This window comes from Coccinella septempunctata, chromosome 7 (assembly GCF_907165205.1).
Source record: "Coccinella septempunctata chromosome 7, icCocSept1.1, whole genome shotgun sequence".
NCBI lineage: Eukaryota > Metazoa > Arthropoda > Insecta > Coleoptera > Coccinellidae > Coccinella > Coccinella septempunctata.
The window spans coordinates 7,767,961-7,789,559 of NC_058195.1; the positions used below are offsets into that span (position 1 = coordinate 7,767,961).

Here is a 21,599-nt window from a genome sequence, read left to right on the forward strand (position 1 = left end):
CTTTCAAGGATCATTTCAGATGGATAGATTGAAAAACATTTTTTTGGAATATACATATATTTTCTGTACAACTTGATATAAGACTTCTCTCAAAAACATTTCATATCCCCTCTCCGTCACAGAATAACATCCCTCATTTCCCTAAAACATTTAAATCTAACACGGAATATCTTTGATCACATCAATTTCAAATACATAAATATATTTCTGATAAATTTCGAAAAGAACACGAAAACTGAGAACATGGAAAAATATCACGACCACGGAATATAGGGGGTGCGCAATTTAACATTCGTTCATGGATATGATATCGGTCACATGTGAGATGCATGGTTCTTATGTTTATTTCTTGAAACAGCTTATTGGGTTGAAGTAGCACTGGCGGTAGCTACGGCCCTGCCTCTTCATCTCTGGATTTCTGAACAGCCTATCCAGGGGATTGTCGTTAGCCATGTTTCCGTTGTCGTAGTCAGCAGCCAGCCGCCTCATCAAGAAATCATATCTTCTCCAAGCGTTGATGAGTCCTGGGTCCATGACATCGCTCCTGTCGCCAGAATCAGGGGTTACCTGTAAATTGTGATATCGGTCAAAATCTTGAAAATTCACGATCCGTAGTTTTTACAGGGCGTTTCATTGGGAAATGCGCATGCAACCAGGGTAGATAGAAAAAAAAACAACACTCCTGAACAAATGTTTCGAGCTGAACATTCATGAAAGTAATTCCTTCTGTATCTCTTGAATGTCACCTGGAAAATTGTAGAAAACCATGGGCCAACGATGGTCAAACCACCCTGAATTTTCATAAAAATCGAAATGAGTTCAACCACTAAGTAATAAAATTGGTCTAAATTATGCACCATTAGTTTGATGTGGGCGCAGCTATAAGTGGCGTAAAAATTGGGTGAAAGTTCAGTAGAGCACTTTGACCAAGAATAATTTCACGAGCACTTTCAACAACCCCTGTCTCTGCCTCCATTTTCCTTACTCTTTTCGAGTGACCCATTTTTCAGGTAGTATCGAACATATTCTTGATAATGATGGTGTGAAATTGTCTTAATGTCTTTCGCGCCTACTGTATTGTTTCTCATTTCCTAAAACTTGATTGGAACGACTTATTCTTGGATGCTAGTCATCTTGCAAAAAAACAGCAGGTATACCCGATAACAAATTTTTGGCTTGTCTATTCGACAGATATATCTGGACATTTCAGTGGTAAGAGTATTATATTCCAATATAAATTCACGAACTTGATACCAAATATATTTTCACTTCGTTATTTCTGCATAATTATAAACTACTTGAATATTAATAATCAATTTGAGCTCCGAAATGCAGAGACCTCTTATTTTATCGAATGTTCTTGAAATAATTGGAGTCATTAGTGTTGCCAATTGATCTCTGTATTGTTACTTCTATCTCCCCATTACGGCCTCATTATGAACGAAAACAATGCTAGTCTCTAGCATTGCTCATCCAAACTAATGAGTCTATTACAATTTTTGAACAGTTATCGCTTTTATTCGATTTTTCAAACGTTTCGATTGTATTCGTGGTCATACCTGATTATCTGAGAAATGTGAAGGCTTCGCAGCTACAACTCCCACAACAATCAATAGGAGGAGAAAGCTTTTTATCCTTACCAGGTCGGTGTTCATTCTGAAATCTGAAAAAAAAAAATGGTATAGTATATCAGATTGCTGAAAATCAACTCAATTCTATATTGAAAAGGAACATACAAGGTTTGGTATTACGTTTCATTTATTCAAGATGAATTCGAAATGGTTTTCAAACAGTTTAAAACAGGTCTGGGCAAATATCTTGAAAATATAGGATCTACAATGCATAAGAAAGATAGCGCTTGTCTCCCAGTCCAGCAGTGAAATATCAATAGATAGGTTCGATGAAACATTATCAAGATGTTGTCGTAGTTAGTAGAGCTTACGGCCGGTTTCATAATCAAACCTAAAGTCGCTTTAATTTTAAAGCTTCCTTTAACCCTACTAACGGCCGGTTTCATAATCACACCTAAAGCCCCTTTAATTATAAAGCTTCCTTTAACCCTACTAACGGCCGGTTTCATAATCAAACCTAAAGTCGCTTTAATTTTAAAGCTTCCTTTCACCCTACTAAAAATGACAGTAAAGGAAGCTTTAAGCTCAAAGTGACGTTTAATTCGATTATGAAACTGGACATTAGTCAATTTTCCATTTGTCCTCACTTCATTTGCTGCTCAATTTAGTTGAATAATCGATATACAGGGTGTCTGTAAACAGATGCGAAGGATTTAGGGAGATTATTCCTCTATGAAAATAAGCAGTGGTAGTTCCTATAAATTTTTTCGAAATCTTTCTCCCTTCCAAGATACAGCATTTAGGAGGCGATGTCGAGTTGACAGTTTTAATTTTTTTTACGGGTTTTAAAAAATACTGAGTTATAAAACTATACTTCATTCAATTTTATTTTAGCAGTCGGTTGGCCATGGAAATTTGACACATTTCACTCTGTATAGTACGAAAATGTGGGGTTATGAAGCTTGTCAAAACATTTTTGGGTTTTAAATCAACGCTATGTTGCCTGTTCTACGTAAAAGTTTATGTTATTACGTATTTTATCACAATGTCGAATCTCTTCGGAAAATATGTGACGAACATAATTGAAGTTTATACAAAATGTTTGAAGGCATACCAAATCCAGTTATTTGAATGGAAAATACAAGAGATCAGTATAATATCATAATATGCATTAGCTTGAGGAGAGTTAATGTTCGTTATTTTCTTTGGCTTACATCATTTGTAGATTTCAAAAATATTAACCCTAAGATGAAATGCATATGATGCAGTGGTTGGGGATGGGTATCTCCCGAAGGAATTAACAGATAATTACAAGAATGTTAAATTCTTCAACAAAAATCATCTTGCATCAATATAAGTAAAAGGAATTGAAGGAAGTTTCAAGTTAAGATGCAACTTCACTGTTGAACAAAAATTTCACATGAATAAACAAGTAACAGGGCAACTTGCGCGTATTTGTGGCTATTCATCTTAATACATTGATGTAATAATAATATTAGGTATTTATTAGTACCTTAAGACATTTACATTGTATAGGACAAGTCAAATGAAAAATAAAAAAATCCATTTTAGGGAACTTATTCTCCGATGACATTTATCGAAAATCCTGTACCTAGTTAACTTTTTCTCATTAATTCACTCAAACATGAAATTCTCAAATGCCACCATGGTGGCATTTTTTAGGGTCTCCCAATAGAAGGAAATTCTTTGTCATCCTCTTCATTCACAATCTTTCTGATTGTGGAAATATTCAGCTGAAATATAAGTCATTTAAATTCAGATGAAACATTATATAAATTCTCTTACATTGAATATGTTCTCTACCGTCTGACGTATTGTGGATTTTAGAATATCAGGGTATAACTATTTGAATGAGCGGACCTGAACTCTAAATAGCACTTCCTGAAACCCTGTCTCTTTTTTTAATCACTTTCGGCATTTTCGAATTTTCGTAATAAAAATTGATATTAGTTGTGGCAACGGCGTTATGACATTAACGCATAGATGTATAATACTAACCATTTATGTTATATGGTATTATAGGTCCATGCATTAACGACATTTCATGAGTGCCAACCTAACTTCGTTCTAGTTACAAAAACTTGAGAAAATTATTTCATGGCCAACCGACTGCTAAAATAAATTTGAATGAAGTATATATACATAATATGAAGCACCAAGTATGTAAATGTTAGGCAATTTTTTAAGATCTCATAACTTTATTATTAGGGGTTGAAAATGATCATCGGATCGGCAACTTCAGGTATTGCTTTCGAACTTATATACTCTATACCCCATCTTAGGCCGTGTTTGATGTGGAAATAACAACTTTCGATTTCGAAACGACACACTGGGGTTAAAGAAAAATTCACTTTCCCCGAAAAAATGTCATTCAAGTATGAAACATATTGAAATTGTTTCGGCAACTTCTTATCCCCGAGAGTTCGAGAGTTTCCACTAAACTCCCTGTCTCAGGAAGTCAATGGTGTCTAGAAAGCATGAAAAATGTGAAAAATTTATCGTTCCACTCTGTCGAATCGAGTTATCGTTATTATCAGGAAAGGTTTCCCCACTGAACGACATCCTAATCGACCAAGAAAAATGGAGCTTTCTGAAAATTGCTGTCGAAAATGGTGACGAATGAAATTATGATTAATGAGCGGAAGAATTGGCTCTAATTGTTCAGAAGTTGGCGTTTGGTAGTCGAAATTCTCTGGAATAACACGCCACGCCAATTCTGTATTCAAAGTTCGGTATTTTTTGATGTTTGGTGTGTGGAAACTATGACCATTTTGATGGTACATCTACGGTGTTAAGAGTTTAAGCATTTTGTTTTTTGTTGGTCTAATTATATATTATATTATTAAAAATCGATATCAGAGTAAGTCGAGAGGATCACGTGCATGGTTAGGTTAGGACCCATAAACCCATGAATGCTGAAATATGCACCAATGGGTGGTCCAAGATATGAATTATGAAATTTGAAAGGAGTTCATTCTGTTGCATGATACAAAAAGAAACGAAGCCCAAATGGAAAGGTCGTAGATCTGAACATGATACATATTCTGAAAGAACATCTCGTTTAGTATTAAATTTGAGAATTTTATCCTTTCCGGCACCACCGTTCGGTCTTGACGACTTCTCAAGTGAAATTTGCACTTTTGGAAAATGCCATTTCCAAGATGAAAATCTGAACGAAAGGAGATAGGCTTTCCAAATTGCTCGCAATAGATTCAGCGTGTTCGAAAACCTATATTTTCGTACCAAAATTTCAAATATCTGGCCCTGTTTAGGAGAAAATAATCTTTTTTGTTTTTCCACTTTTCATTTTCGAGTTGACTTCTAAAAGCTCTCCGGAGTAAAATTCTCTATTGAATCACCAACTGTTAGGTTTGCTGGACTCAACAAAGTAGGTTTTATACACTCCATATCCTAAAACAGTAGTAGGACACCCTGATTTTCAGGCAGATGAGCAAATAGGTCATTTTAGGGGGGTCTAACCCCTTGCTCATTTTTGACCCTAAATATTGAGATTTTCGAAATTGAGTTTTTATGCTAGGATAAAAGACTCATGAATGCTGATTACGAAACCGGAAATCCCAATTGGATCAGACGAATATAACAGGAGATATCGCAGATAGAAATTTGCAATTTTTTGAAAAATGCCATTTCCGAGGTGAAAATCTAAACGAAAGCAGATGGGCTTTCCAAATTGCTCGCAATAAATTCGGCGTGTTCGAAAATCTATATTTTCGTACCAAAATTTCAAATATCTGGTCCTGTTTAGGAGAAAATAATTTTTTTTGTTTTTCCACTTTTCATTTTCGAGTTGATTTCTAAAAGCTCTCCGGAGTACAATTCTCTATTGAATCACCAACTGTTAGGTTTACTGGACTCAACAAAGTAGGTATTATACACTCCATATCCTAAGACAGTAGTAGGACACCCTGATTTTCAGGCAGAGGAGCAAATAGGTCATTTTAGGGGGTCTAACCCCTTGCTCATTTTTGACCCAAAAAATTGAAATTTTCGAAATTGAGTTTTTATGCTAGGATAAAAGCCTCATCAACGCTGATTACGAAACCGGAAATCCCAATTGGATCAGACGAATATAACAGGAGATATCGCAGATAGAAATTTGCAATTTTTTGAAAAATGCCATTTCCGGGATGAAAATCTAAACGAAAGGAGATAGGCTTTCCAAATTGCTCGCAATGAATTCAGCGTGTTCGAAAACCTATTCTTTCGTACCAAAATTTCAAATATCTGGCCCTGTTTAGGAGAAAATAATGTTTTTTGTTTTTCCACTTTTCATTTTCGAGTTGACTTCTGAAAGCTCCCCGGAGTAAAATTCTCTATTGAATCACCAACTGTTAGGTTTGCTGGACTCAACAAAGTAGGTTTTATACACTCCATATCAAAAGACAGTAGTAGGACACCTTGATTTTCAGGCAGATGAGCAAATAGGTCATTTTAGGGGGGTCTAACCCCTTGCTCATTTTTGACCCAAAAAATTGAGATTTTCGAAATTGAGTTTCTATGCTAGGATAAAAGCCTCATCAATGCTGATTACGAAACCGGAAATCCCAATTGGATCAGACGAATATAACAGGAGATATCGCAGATAGAAATTTGCAATTTTTTGAAAAATGCCATTTCCGAGATGAAAATCTAAACGAAAGGAGATAGGCTTTCCAAATTGCTCGCAATAAATTCAGCATGTTTTAAAACCTATATTTTCGTACCAAAATTTCAAATATCTGGTCCTGTTTAGGAGAAAATAATTTTTTTTGTTATTCCACTTTTCATTTTCGAGTTGACTTCTAAAAGCTCTCCGGTGTACAATTCTCTATTGAATCACCAACTGTCAGGTTTGCTGGACTCAACAAAGTAGGTATTATACACTCCATATCCTAAGACAGTAGTAGGACACCCTGATTTTCAGGCAGAGGAGCAAATAGGTCATTTTAGGGGGGTCTAACCCCTTGCTCATTTTTGACCCAAAAAATTGAAATTTTCGACATTGAGTTTTTATGCTAGGATGAAAGCCTCATTAACGCTGATTACGAAACCGGAAATCCCAATTGGATCAGACGAATATAACAGGAGATATCGCAGATAGAAATTTGCAATTTTTTGAAAAATGCCATTTCCGAGGTGAAAATCTAAACGAAAGCAGATGGGCTTTCCAAATTGCTCGCAATAGATTCAGCGTGTTCGAAAACCTATATTTTCGTACCAAAATTTCAAATATCTGGCCCTGTTTAGGAGAAAATAATTTTTTTTGTTTTTCCACTTTTCATTTTCGAGTTGACTTCTAAGATCTCTCAGGAGTACAATTCTCTATTGAATCACCAACTGTTAGGTTTACTGGACTCAACAAAGTAGGTATTATACACTCCATATCCTAAGACAGTAGTAGGACACCCTGATTTTCAGGCAGAGGAGCAAATAGGTCATTTTAGGGGGGTCTAACCCCTTGCTCATTTTTGACCCAAAAAATTGAAATTTTCGAAATTGAGTTTTTATGCTAGGATAAAAGCCTCATCAACGCTGATTACGAAACCGGAAATCCCAATTGGATCAGACGAATATAACAGGAGATATCGCAGATAGAAATTTGCAATTTTTTGAAAAATGCCATTTCCGGGATGAAAATCTAAACGAAAGGAGATAGGCTTTCCAAATTGCTCGCAATGAATTCAGCGTGTTCGAAAACCTATTCTTTCGTACCAAAATTTCAAATATCTGGCCCTGTTTAGGAGAAAATAATGTTTTTTGTTTTTCCACTTTTCATTTTCGAGTTGACTTCTGAAAGCTCCCCGGAGTAAAATTCTCTATTGAATCAACAACTGTTAGGTTTGCTGGACTCAACAAAGTAGGTTTTATACACTCCATATGAAAAGACAGTAGTAGGACACCTTGATTTTCAGGCAGATGAGCAAATAGGTCATTTTAGGGGGGTCTAACCCCTTGCTCATTTTTGACCCAAAAAATTGAGATTTTCGAAATTGAGTTTCTATGCTAGGATGAAATCCTCATCAACGCTGATTACGTAACCGGAAATCCCAATTGGATCAGACGAATATAACAGGAGATATCGCAGATAGAAATTTGCAATTTTTTGAAAAATGCCATTTCCGGGATGAAAATCTAAACGAAAGGAGATAGGCTTTCCAAATTGCTCGCAATGAATTCAGCGTGTTCGAAAACCTATTCTTTCGTACCAAAATTTCAAATATCTGGCCCTGTTTAGGAGAAAATAATGTTTTTTGTTTTTCCACTTTTCATTTTCGAGTTGACTTCTAAAACCTCTACGGAGTACAATTCTCTATTGAATCACCAACTGTTAGGTTTACTGGACTCAACAAAGTAGGTTTTATACACTCCATATCAAAAGACAGTAGTAGGACACCTTGATTTTCAGGCAGATGAGCAAATAGGTCATTTTAGGGGGGTCTAACCCCTTGCTCATTTTTGACCCAAAAAATTGAGATTTTCGAAATTGAGTTTCTATGCTAGGATGAAATCCTCATCAACGCTGATTACGTAACCGGAAATCCCAATTGGATCAGACGAATATAACAGGAGATATCGCAGATAGAAATTTGCAATTTTTAGAAAAATGCCATTTCCGAGATGAAAATCTAAACGAAAGGAGATAGGCTTTCCAAATTGCTCGCAATGAATTCAGCGTGTTCGAAAACCTATACTTTCGTACCAAAATTTCAAATATCTGGCCCTGTTTAGGAGAAAATAATCTTTTTAGTTTTTCCACTTTTCATTTTCGAGTTGACTTCTGAAAGCTCCCCGGAGTAAAATTCTCTATTGAATCACCAACTGTTAGGTTTGCTGGACTCAACAAAGTAGGTTTTATACACTCCATATCAAAAGACAGTAGTAGGACACCCTGATTTTCAGGCAGATGAGCAAATAGGTCATTTTAGGGGGGTCTAACCACTTGCTCATTTTTGACCCAAAAAATTGAGATTTTCGAAATTGAGTTTCTATGCTAGGATAAAAGCCTCATCAATGCTGATTACGAAACCGGAAATCCCAATTGGATCAGACGAATATAACAGGAGATATCGCAGATAGAAATTTGCAATTTTTTGAAAAATGCCATTTCCGGGATGAAAATCTAAACGAAAGGAGATAGGCTTTCCAAATTGCTCGCAATGAATTCAGCGTGTTCGAAAACCTATTCTTTCGTACCAAAATTTCAAATATCTGGCCCTGTTTAGGAGAAAATAATGTTTTTTGTTTTTCCACTTTTCATTTTCGAGTTGACTTCTGAAAGCTCCCCGGAGTAAAATTCTCTATTGAATCACCAACTGTTAGGTTTGCTGGACTCAACAAAGTAGGTTTTATACACTCCATATCAAAAGACAGTAGTAGGACACCTTGATTTTCAGGCAGATGAGCAAATAGGTCATTTTAGGGGGGTCTAACCCCTTGCTCATTTTTGACCCAAAAAATTGAGATTTTCGAAATTGAGTTTCTATGCTAGGATGAAATCCTCATCAACGCTGATTACGTAACCGGAAATCCCAATTGGATCAGACGAATATAACAGGAGATATCGCAGATAGAAATTTGCAATTTTTTGAAAAATGCCATTTCCGAGATGAAAATCTAAACGAAAGGAGATAGGCTTTCCAAATTGCTCGCAATGAATTCAGCGTGTTCGAAAACCTATACTTTCGTACCAAAATTTCAAATATCTGGCCCTGTTTAGGAGAAAATAATCTTTTTAGTTTTTCCACTTTTCATTTTCGAGTTGACTTCTGAAAGCTCCCCGGAGTAAAATTCTCTATTGAATCACCAACTGTTAGGTTTGCTGGACTCAACAAAGTAGGTTTTATACACTCCATATCAAAAGACAGTAGTAGGACATCCTGATTTTCAGGCAGATGAGCAAATAGGTCATTTTAGGGGGGTCTAACCACTTGCTCATTTTTGACCCAAAAAATTGAGATTTTCGAAATTGAGTTTCTATGCTAGGATAAAAGCCTCATCAATGCTGATTACGAAACCGGAAATCCCAATTGGATCAGACGAATATAACAGGAGATATCGCAGATAGAAATTTGCAATTTTTTGAAAAATGCCATTTCCGAGATGAAAATCTAAACGAAAGGAGATAGGCTTTCCAAATTGCTCGCAATGAATTCAGCGTGTTCGAAAACCTATACTTTCGTACCAAAATTTCAAATATCTGGCCCTGTTTAGGAGAAAATAATTTTTTTTGTTTTTCCACTTTTCATTTTCGAGTTGATTTCTAAAAGCTCTCCGGTGTACAATTCTCTATTGAATCACCAACTGTTAGGTTTGCTGGACTCAACAAAGTAGGTATTATACACTCCATATCCTAAGACAGTAGTAGGACACCCTGATATTCAGGCAGAGGAGCAAATAGGTCATTTTAGGGGGGTCTAACCCCTTGCTCATTTTTGACCCAAAAAATTGAAATTTTCGACATTGAGTTTTTATGCTAGGATGAAAGCCTCATCAACGCTGATTACGAAACCGGAAATCCCAATTGGATCAGACGAATATAACAGGAGATATCGCAGATAGAAATTTGCAATTTTTCGAAAAATGCCATTTCCGAGATGAAAATCTAAACGAAAGGAGATAGGCTTTCCAAATTGCTCGCAATAAATTCAGCATGTTCGAAAACCTATATTTTCGTACCAAAATTTCAAATATCTGGTCCTGTTTAGGAGAAAATAATTTTTTTTGTTATTCCACTTTTCATTTTCGAGTTGACTTCTAAAAGCTCTCCGGTGTACAATTCTCTATTGAATCACCAACTGTCAGGTTTGCTGGACTCAACAAAGTAGGTATTATACACTCCATATCCTAAGACAGTAGTAGGACACCCTGATTTTCAGGCAGAGGAGCAAATAGGTCATTTTAGGGGGGTCTAACCCCTTGCTCATTTTTGACCCAAAAAATTGAAATTTTCGACATTGAGTTTTTATGCTAGGATGAAAGCCTCATCAACGCTGATTACGAAACCGGAAATCCCAATTGGATCAGACGAATATAACAGGAGATATCGCAGATAGAAATTTGCAATTTTTTGAAAAATGCCATTTCCGAGATGAAAATCTAAACGAAAGGAGATAGGCTTTCCAAATTGCTCGCAATGAATTCAGCGTGTTCGAAGACCTATACTTTCGTACCAAAATTTCAAATATCTGGCCCTGTTTAGGAGAAAATAATTTTTTTTGTTTTTCCACTTTTCATTTTCGAGTTGATTTCTAAAAGCTCTCCGGAGTATAATTCTCTATTGAATCACCAACTGTTAGGTTTACTGGACTCAACAAAGTAGGTATTATACACTCCATATCCTAAGACAGTAGTAGGACACCCTGATTTTCAGGCAGAGGAGCAAATAGGTCATTTTAGGGGGGTCTAACCCCTTGCTCATTTTTGACCCAAAATATTGAAATTTTCGAAATTGAGTTTTTATGCTAGGATAAAAGCCTCATCAACGCTGATTACGAAACCGGAAATCCCAATTGGATCAGACGAATATAACAGGAGATATCGCAGATAGAAATTTGCAATTTTTTGAAAAATGTCATTTCCGAGATGAAAATCTAAACGAAAGGAGATAGGCTTTCCAAATTGCTCGCAATAGATTCAGCGTGTTCGAGAACCTATATTTTCGTACCAAAATTTCAAATATCTGGCCCTGTTTAGGAGAAAATAATTTTTTTTGTTTTTCCACTTTTCATTTTCGAGTTGACTTCTAAAACCTCTACGGAGTACAATTCTCTATTGAATCACCAACTGTTAGGTTTACTGGACTCAACAAAGTAGGTATTATACACTCTATATCCTTAGACAGTAGTAGGACACCCTGATTTTCAGGCAGAGGAGCAAATAGGTCATTTTAGGGGGGTCTAACCCCTTGCTCATTTTTGACCCAAAAAATTGAAATTTTCGAAATTGAGTTTTTATGCTGGGATGAAAGCCTCATCAACGCTGATTACGAAACCGGAAATCCCAATTGGATCAGACGAATATAACAGGAGATATCGCAGATAGAAATTTGCAATTTTTAGAAAAATGCCATTTCCGAGATGAAAATCTAAACGAAAAGAAATAGGCTTTCCAAATTGCTCGCAATAAATTCAGCGTGTTCGAAAACCTATATTTTCGTACCAAAATTTCAAATATCTGGCCCTGTTTAGGAGAAAATAATTTTTTTTGTTTTTCCACTTTTCATTTTCGAGTTGACTTCTAAAAGCTCTCCGGTGTACAATTCTCTATTGAATCACCAACTGTTAGGTTTGCTGGACTCAACAAAGTAGCTATTATACACTCCATATCCTAAGACAGTAGCAGGCCACCCTGATTTTCAGGCAGAGGAGCAAATGGGTTTTCCAGTGACGGACTTCTTGGACGATTGACGGACTGTCCGTCACAATGACGGACGTCATTGACGGTCGATTATGTGGAGGATAAGAAAATGAATACAAGATTTAAACGTTAAAAACTACTGCAGATAACAGATGACATTCATAGGATCTTCTTCTATTTATCGAACATAGCTCAATTGATATGACAAAGAATGATGGCAGCCTCACTTGATTTCGATAGGTGTGATGGACGTTCTCGAGCAGGATTTCCTTGATGAAAACAATGAGAATTAAACGATACTTCCGTTTTGCTCATTCGTAGAAACGAAGCATGTCAATTACCAATCGGATACCTGTCGGATTTAGCATTGTCTCGCAACAGGAATCAACAGGTGCATCTGATGGGCATTCCCCCACAGACCTTGTCCGGCTCGAAATCAAATGGGAGCCCTTTTATTCTTCCATTATTCTCGTCACGTTACGCCTTGACGTTCGACAAATTCATAATCTGATATATCACGATACCTACGGCCGCTGTCGTGGTGTTTTTGCGCGTTTACAAATTGGTATAGGATCCTGCATTCCCCTTTGTTGCGTCCCCTGTCTGTTATGTGGTAACTTTGACATATGGAAAACATTTTCGACGCTTTGCAGTCCGGTGAAATATGAGGCTCGTCTTCCGGACCCGGTCGCCATGTAAATTGAGCTGTCGACGGTGGGTGAGTTTCTACAGGGGGTGGCAGGTCACTGTATGGCTTCCTGGACTACAATTTTACTAGATAGTTCTTCGAGAGTGTCCAAACAAGCTAGTATTTTCGCATCAGCTTCCAAAATCCTCGGAATATTCCCACTTCAACTATACTAATAGTTGGGGAGCCGACGATGCTGAATCGGGATTTACTCGAGCGTCGTGGAGACCTAGTGGATTTTGAAGATTAGACGGTAGAATGGAAAAAATGGTTCCATGTAGTATGCTGTATCAGCTGTGGAGAAAGCGTCTGCAGGTTGTTAAAGATGTAAAACAAATCGTCAGGTGTACCAACTAGAGCGTGTCAGATCAAGATACTGTACTTACAGGGTGGGCAAAATTCGTTGTCTACTGAGAGGATCTCGAGAACTATATCAGCTAGAAGAAAACGGATGACACATTTCCAAAGAATGGTGAAAACTGCAGCCTCCTACGATACTTCGACTTGAGTTTGACAATTTCCTAGAGTTCACATAACTTTTTTGTCTTTGAAGATACATGTCTGAAACCTGAAACTTGAACCTTCTACAGGCTCTTTTTTACGTACACTCCACTGATGAGCTTAAAATATTTTTTCATTTCTAATCATTAGGTGAACTTACATTTTTTAATGCAAACTTTTATTGAATTGTTATAGTGAATTGGAAAAAAATCTTTCGTTAGTAGATTCTTCGTATGAAAGTGCCTAAGAAGGTTCAAGTTTCAGATCTGTACCTTCAAAGACAAAAAAGTTATGAGAACTTTTCGGAATCGTCAAAATCTCAATTTTTTTTTTATAACTCGGAATCTAAAAACGATAGGCCGATTCTGTTTTCATATTTGGATTAGTTATGAAAACGAGCTCCAGAATGTGTCATCCGTTTTCTTCTAGCTGCTATAGTTCTCGAGATCCCCTCAGTAGACAACGAATTTTGCCCACCCTGTACATACTCGAGTGTGTCAGATTTTCATACTGATGGTTAATCTTAGTGTTGCAGACGTGTTGACCCATTACTCTGGCACTTAGCAGGGGGGTTTTTTGTTATCTAACAGTTTGAAGTTGATAACAAGGAATTTATTTGAAATATCTCCCTTCCTGTACCTTTAATCGTTTCTGTATTCATTATGAAAGTTGTGGACAATAAAATTCTATAAAGCTTTTGTCTGAAGCAATTTTACATACCAACCGTTTTCGAGTTGGAGGACGATAAGGGCGAGGAGCTTAGCCACACATGCGAAAGCCAAAGTCAATGTAGAAACCCAGTCTAACGTACATTCATCGCCATATATCTCGAAAACGTTCAAACGTAGAAGAAATTGCTTCGGACAAAATTTATAGAACAGGTTATGCTCTAAAACTTTTATAATGAACGCGAAAACAATTTGAAGTCCAGGAGAGGAGATAATTAAAAAAAAAACTGATGTGTGTGACCTTTATGGCCAATTTTTATTTTTTCGGCTTGCTGAAACTGTCAGATATAGTTATTTTCCTATCAAATGCGGAAAGTGATACTTGCCCGCACGAAACTGCCGTTGCCCGAACGATGCGAAGCAGAGTTCGGGTAAGCAGTTTAGTGCGGGCAAGACACTTTCCGCAAGAGTAAGGAACAATATTTTTTCTACAAGCGCTTGAAATATATAAATATATCCATTTCACGAAACAGATCATATCTCATTTGATTAATTCATATATAATGACAGACGTAATTCTGTATGTCATTACTATGGGTTTCTCATCGTTGACGTTCTATGCATAGAAATATCCGTTATTCTTGAATCATTAGCTTCAAAATAAGAAAAAAAGCCACCGCGCTCGAAAATGTACACGTGACGTTTCTTTGGAAATTTGGCACCCTCCCACACAATTTCCTCAAGCTGAAATTGTCGGATTAAGAGAATATATACTTATCAACATGTAATTAACCACATATATCTTAATCTGTCACGCTCGCGTATGTACAATGATCGTTTTTTCACTATTCTGACAGGCTGTCCTAGACAATTCCCCCTATATACAGGTCTGATTGGTAGAGGTACTCTACAGGGTCCAAGGTATCTTCCCTTATATTAATCTGACACGCTCGAGTAAATACAGAATTTGCCTCTTGGGCTCCCCAACTATAAATTAAATCTGTAAGAAATAGATATTTCTGAATATTCTCACACTGACAAAAACATGATTTGACGTGCACTTTTTCTATCCTAGAAGGAATAAAGACTCCAGAGTCCAGGTAGGCAGAGGAGAGCGGGCTTCTGCGCTCACAACATTGTAGACATAAGACTTATGGTGTTATCCAGTGAGCTGTTATTAAACAAAGGTGGTATGAAGACAGCACAAGCACCAGTCGAGGACTGGAGTAGTTCATTTTCTTTCAAACTCGTTTGAGTTCTCAAGATGCCATTTAAGTCTCATTCTTATTAATGGCGAGTGCAATAGAGTTGTTGGTAGAACAATTACGTTCTGTATTGAGAAATTTCCTGACCGACCTAGACCATCAAGAGATACTTTCCATAAAACATTGGATAAAATTTGTAAGAAACTGATTTCGTGAAAGCAATTCTGAGTTCAAGAAGATAGAAAAAGAGGATACCCTGTATAATAGAAGTAAGATTCAACCAGGAGAACCCCATGAACACCTTACATTCAGACCCGTCGTTTATTCCGATTCATGTCCAATGAAATCTTTACGTTATACGATCTTGTATATGCGTTGATCATAAAATGAATCCAAACGAGCAGTGAAATCTGGCATAAAACACTGAATCGTAAAATTCAGGATTCGACTCCTTCCCCTTCATGGAAATTAGATGCCGGAAATGTTGAAAGGGGTGTGATAACGGTGTTGGGGCTCTTTCTAGACAATGTTGCTAGATGTGGAAGGGTTTTGCGGATGGTAAATTGACTTTCCCATCGTATTATATCATTGAATTGCTCATAAAACGGATTGGTTTAACGTGTTAACATATTAAGTGACATGGAAAACGAAACACCCAGTATACGTGCCTTAGGGTAAGGTAGTTACCCTCAGGTCTATTATGCCACCCAGTAAGTGGGTTTCTTCTTCCTTTCTGGCAAGTGTGTTGGCTTCTTCGTGTCCTTTTGATTCCCGGGTAACCAGGAACCCATATCAGAGAGACCTCATTGTTTGAGTGGATGACATAGGAGTTCAAGGCTTTGATAGCAATTTGGCCATCAGAAAGGATAGGATTAAGTACGAAATTGATCGAAATTGGAGAAAATTTAACCTTAAAAGGAAAAATCAAGGATGTGTTGGATCTCCATGATCTCATAAACACGTTGGGATTTACTCCTAATAAGATTGCAGATTTGTACCACATTTCAAAGTGCCATTAAAGCCAGGGAAGAATGGGGTGAACGAAGTTATCTTTCCATAAAGTTTCACATGTGTTCTGAGACTAAATTCCATAAGAGATGCCACAGAAACCACTCTGTAGATATGGTTGTAAAACTAATCGTTCTTTATCCTGACTCAAACGAATACATTCCTAGAAATTAGGTACATGATTGACTTTGCAATTTCAGTATTCGTTTTCAGTTACTGTATAGTAGACAACTTTGCAATTTTTTTCTGTAACAGCCATTTTTGTTCAACAATATGCATTATTAATACCACCATGTATAAGGAAACAATGAAAACAAATTCTCATTATCCAAGGTCATTTTTCAGCCAAGACGCTTTTTCAACTCAACACAAAACAACCGAGCTGATGCAGTTATAAATCAACCACTCGCTAAATTTCCCAACCTTACACCTGCGCTTTCTCTAACTAATTAAAGTGGACGATTACATCGGATGACGAAAATTAGTTGCTGAATGCGCTAATTTATATACTTACGGAATTTGATTAAGTGCTACAGTTTCTAAGAGTGGCCAGCGTCAGTTGGCTTAATTATGTTGAGCCGTTTGTGCATCTGGCTAAATTAAACGGTTGGGGTAGTGGGTCAAAGTCGTGAGAACTTATAAGGGAGTACAAATTGCTTCGAGGGTCCATTTGGGAACACTAAAATCTGTCAATGAACGCTCAATCAATATTTCAAATAGCTTATTAACCATGGGAGATATTTTTTATCCACCACCTATGCATAAATTGATCATTCAACAACAACTTGTGATTAATGGAACAGTATTCACTGATTGACTATTAAATATTCATTAATCCCTTGTGATTTATGGTCAGTATCACAGACAGACGCTCTCATCATAGAGATCTTTTTATAAACCTTCAAAACTGCCTTCAGTATCTAGTATTTTGACCACATGGATGAAATTTCACACATCCTCTTCAAATTCGAGAAATTTTCGGAACTGCATCAATGATCCAACGTGCAATGTTGTATTCTGCGAATCGAGTGCCTCCAGTAGCAGCATTTTTTTGGCAATTGTCTCGGAACTCATCCACGAACGCCTCTGAAGTCTAACCTTGGAACCTTCATATCAGTCTGCCTGAGGGCCAGCCCTGATGATTAATCGGAATCGAAACTTGGTAAGAGCATTCGTCGATCCGCAGGGTGTAAAAGGATAAATTCAATACGGTTTCCAATCAAGCCGTGACATCAAGAAACTTCCAGCTGCAGTTTAATGGTACACAGGAAACGTTACACACTACACGCAGAGCTCATTATCTAACTTAAATGGATCCCAGAACCATATTTGCCTCGCATGCCTACGCTCGGTTATATTTTGGATTATCATTTTCAGTAATGGACAATTTGAGATGTGGTGATGCTGTAAAATGGAAGAAAAAACTCCCGCTTTTGGGTCGAAGAGGAAATTATTGATTGTTAAAAACCGAGTGCTACCTGACAACTATGCTGCAGAAAATTCTGCAATACTTTTTTGTCCTAAATTTCATAGATCTTTCAAGCTCGATTGTGTGGATGATAAGAGAATGATTTCAACATACAGAGTCATTTCGGGGGAGACTATCAGATTTTAGGAGAAGTTCACACTACTCCAAGGGAGTTTCGAAACAATCTTTGGTTTGTGGCTTGGAGCCTGTATTGAGGGGTACTTTTATCAATAACTTTGATATGACTCATTCAATTTCGATGAAATTTTCAGTGTAGTGCAATATAAATGAGTACATTCAATAACACTTAGTCGTGTTTCAAAATACAGGGTAGTTAGTGTGATAATTCTAGTTTAAGTGTTCAGATTGACTAAACACCCTGTACATTGAGTTTCCAAAACTTTGTAATGATACTTGATTGTTTTATATGAAAATCAAGCCTTGTTTTAACTGTCCGTTTTCCTGAATTGTCCAGTTGAAGCAATGCAACACTGTCTGATGGAGATTATTCCGTTTCATTTGAGAAATTTTTAGAGGTTTCAGAAATATATCCTGATTAATAAATTCAAATTCCGTATAATTGAAATTTCCATCATTAATCCGCCGTAAGAATCCAAAACAGAGAAAAAGTGTCTTTCTGCATTCGGCGTTGTTTTTCTGTCCACAAAAACACATCGAATTCCCCAGACTTCTGTCGCCTGGCTCTCTGGTGAACCAAGACCAACCGACGGAAGTCTCGAAGTCGTTCCGCTGGTAATGCTTGGCGTGTACACCCAAGGTTTCCACGAAAAGACAGTAGCCTATCCCATCCTACCCCTGTCGTGTTCCGTTTTCGTTTTCCCGTTTACCGCAGACTTCTGTCGCCTGGCTATCTGGTGACGGAAACCAATCGGCAGAGGTCTCGAAGTCTTTCTGCTGGTAATGCTTGGCGTGTACTCGGAGAGACCACGATAAACTACCCCGTTATCCTGTAAATTGTTGCATTGTGTTTCACCTTCATCAACCCCGTCCCGTTTATTGAATAGTTTCAATTCTGATCTGTACACTGAAAATCACTGAAAGTGCTCGGGATCAAAAACATCGCTAAATTAACCGATTACAGGGACTTGGATCTTTCTGAGACCCGCGGTTACTGCAAATTTTGTGTAAACCCCGTACGATCGAATCAGACACCCTGTTAAGTCCCAATAGAGGCCTCCAGGCATAAACCAAACATTGTTTCGAAGCAGTCTTCACTAGTGTAAACTACGAATAAAATCTGACAGTCTCCCCCGGAATCAACCTGTACAAATCAACATCAATGTTGAAAAGTACTGCAGATTACTGAGTAAGAGGAAATCGGAAAACGTCAAATGTTCAAGAGACCGAAAAGAAAACTGACGGTATGCTCACAAATTATTAAATTCTGGAAATACCTCACCTCCCTAGGCAGTAGGCCTAGATTGATTTCATTCCATTTCCCATAAGATTCCTTCGTGCCTTATGAGCTGTAATCGAAAATGGACCCTTGTTTTCCAATACAACTACATTTTCCAATTACCTCAGAGGGAGGAAAAATCGGTTCGACATTGTTAATGCCTTTTTTCGTTAATGCCCCCTTAATGGTTGGAAACATTATAGGAAATGGAACACGACAATGGTGTGAGAGGAAAATCACCTTGTGTATCTGTCTGTGATTTTCGGTTTTATATTTCCGGAGACGCAGTGGTCGGTTGCTATCATCAGTGTGCCGAAATTTCCACTTCTCCCCCAAAAACACAGGCAGGCCGGGATTTGAAAGGGAAAACCCAGCAGTGAGGTAAATGAAGAACTCTCTACATAATACCCAAGGATTCAAAAGCGTCATTAACATCATTTAGTATGTTTATGGATGGAAAAAAAACTAATTTGAATTCTTATAAGAATGGGGAGAGCATAAAGGCAGGAAAAAACGTCAACTTAGATGTTGGATTCTTAGACACTGAACAAAGGAGATTGTCTGGCGTTTCATTTTGTGGAAAATCAGTAGGATGAGAATTTTTGTAGTACAATCGATAAAATGAAAATGCTAGAGAAAAGTAGAGTACTTTTTCCATTTTAGAATGATTAATTTCAACTTAACTTTAATTTTTTATTTTTAATTCCTTTCGTTTTCATTTTTCTCGGAGATTCTTAATGCCCACTATCACTGAGCTTGTTTAACTGTTCAAAAATTCAGGAGTGTTTTGAGAAACTGATAGTGGACAACTTCTAGATTCAATATTTAATATGAATTTCACAAATTGATTTTGAATGATATAGTACGAAAGCTACTTATGGTACAGGGTATACCAAATGCTCGATTATGGCTGTTTTTGGTACATCCAGACTTGATAGGTGAAAACATTGGAAGGAGTCCTGGGTTAGATTTTTGTGAAAGGTCCATTAGTGGAAACCACTTCACGATATCTTGATTTGATTTGAAGATATATCAAATTTTTATATTCTGTCGATTTCGCCATAACTTATTTATTTTCGAAAATATCTGAAAATGATAAAAACTTACTACAGGCACTTTTTCACTGGGAGTACACTGTATATTATCTCCTGTACTAAGGGTAAAAAAAACTTCTTTATTTTAAATACGAACGGTATCTTTTTTATCTCATGTTGTATGAAAAAAATTTAGCTTTTTGAAAATATATATTACTCTTATGCTGACGGAAAAATTATCATTTTAGTGAAATGAATTCCATGAAACCATTGAACACCAGAATACCTACTTCCAATAAATTAACATCTCTATGATACGAATTAAAATTTCATTTCTTAGCTGAAACATCTATAACTTCAATAAAATTCTTTTTATACCCTCTTCCATTTATAGGGGTTTACTACCAATTTTTTTATTGCCTTCTCACTCCCAGTCACTGGTTTCTTCGGAAAAAATTCAAAATGTCTTTCAGGGATTTAAAATTAGCATGAAGAACACTATTTTTTGACGAAGAATGGTGGCTTAAATCTTGCATTAATTGAATCTGAATTGAAGCTGGAACGATTGAGGGTTTGAGGTAACCCCTGAAAAGTCAGGGAAAATTATAATTATCTTATTCAATGAACCTTTTTATGAACTTGGTCTGTCAGTAAAGCACGACATGAAATATCTCAAAAATGTGGGTGAATTTTTGAGAGAAATATTTAGGGAGAAAATAATTTTCCTTGCCAACATCATCAAATTCAAAGTTCCACAAATATCACTAAAAAATTTCACGATTTTGATGAATTATAGCATTCGCATCCATGATCAATTTTTAACCGAACAAAAAAACACGAATTAAACTGACAAAAAATTCCCTCGACAACCTCCGTCTCACTCTAGTCGAATTTGAAGCCCTTCAAAACGTAAATTGACCGTACAACTTTTACAGCTTCGTTAAAATTCACTCCATCTATCCCATCACTCCCTACTCCATCTAATCACAATGAACTCACCTTTAGTTTATGGAACGGGTCTCCGGACGCTCTTGAATCTTCTGGATCCTGCCTGGATGCTGGGATGGAAAAGACACAAGCACGAATGTGATTGTAGAAGCTAGAAGCGCGGTATTTATAAGGCCCTTCAGACTTATCATCGGATAGAGAGGGGAGGGGGAGAATGTCTAGTACGTTATGGCAATCAACGATTTTTTTCGATTATCCTACGGTCACAACGTGATATTGGGTACTGAAAGGGGAAGGTGGAGGGAGGAGAAACACGTATCTGAACTGCAACTTTTCGTAGGGGATATGAATGGGTTGTCTTTAGGAGGAAAATGGGGTTATTTGGTGATCTGTGAACCCAAATTTTTTTTTATTAGGCCTTATCTTAATTATTTTCTTTCTATGATCTTAAATACTTGTGAAATCTCTTGATTGTAGATCCAAACTTTTCATTTATGTGCCAAATTAGTTCAAAAAATAACATGATGAAATATTGAGTCCTCTAATACTCAAATCTGCACTCTAACTAGTAGTTGGGGAGCCCACTAGAGCGTCGTGGAGACCTAGTGGATTTTGAAGATTATATGTTAGAAAGAAAATGAGGTTCTATGATGTAAAGAGGAAATCGTCAGGTGTACAGACTCCAGCGTGTCAGATTAAGATACTGTTTGTGCC

General features: G+C 37.0%; 1 protein-coding gene across 1 annotated transcript; it reads right to left on the reverse strand.

Moving 5' to 3' along the window:
* Positions 1 to 40: 40 nt before the first annotated feature.
* LOC123317049 lies at positions 41 to 21,043 on the reverse strand. The gene is made up of 3 exons (XM_044903407.1): positions 20,937 to 21,043; positions 1,560 to 1,663; positions 41 to 567 (listed from the first exon to the last, which is right to left on the reverse strand). The coding sequence occupies exons 2-3, from the start codon at positions 1,653 to 1,655 to the stop codon at positions 343 to 345; spliced, it is 321 nt and encodes a 106-aa protein (XP_044759342.1). The 5' UTR covers positions 1,656 to 1,663; positions 20,937 to 21,043; the 3' UTR covers positions 41 to 342.
* Positions 21,044 to 21,599: the final 556 nt, after the last annotated feature.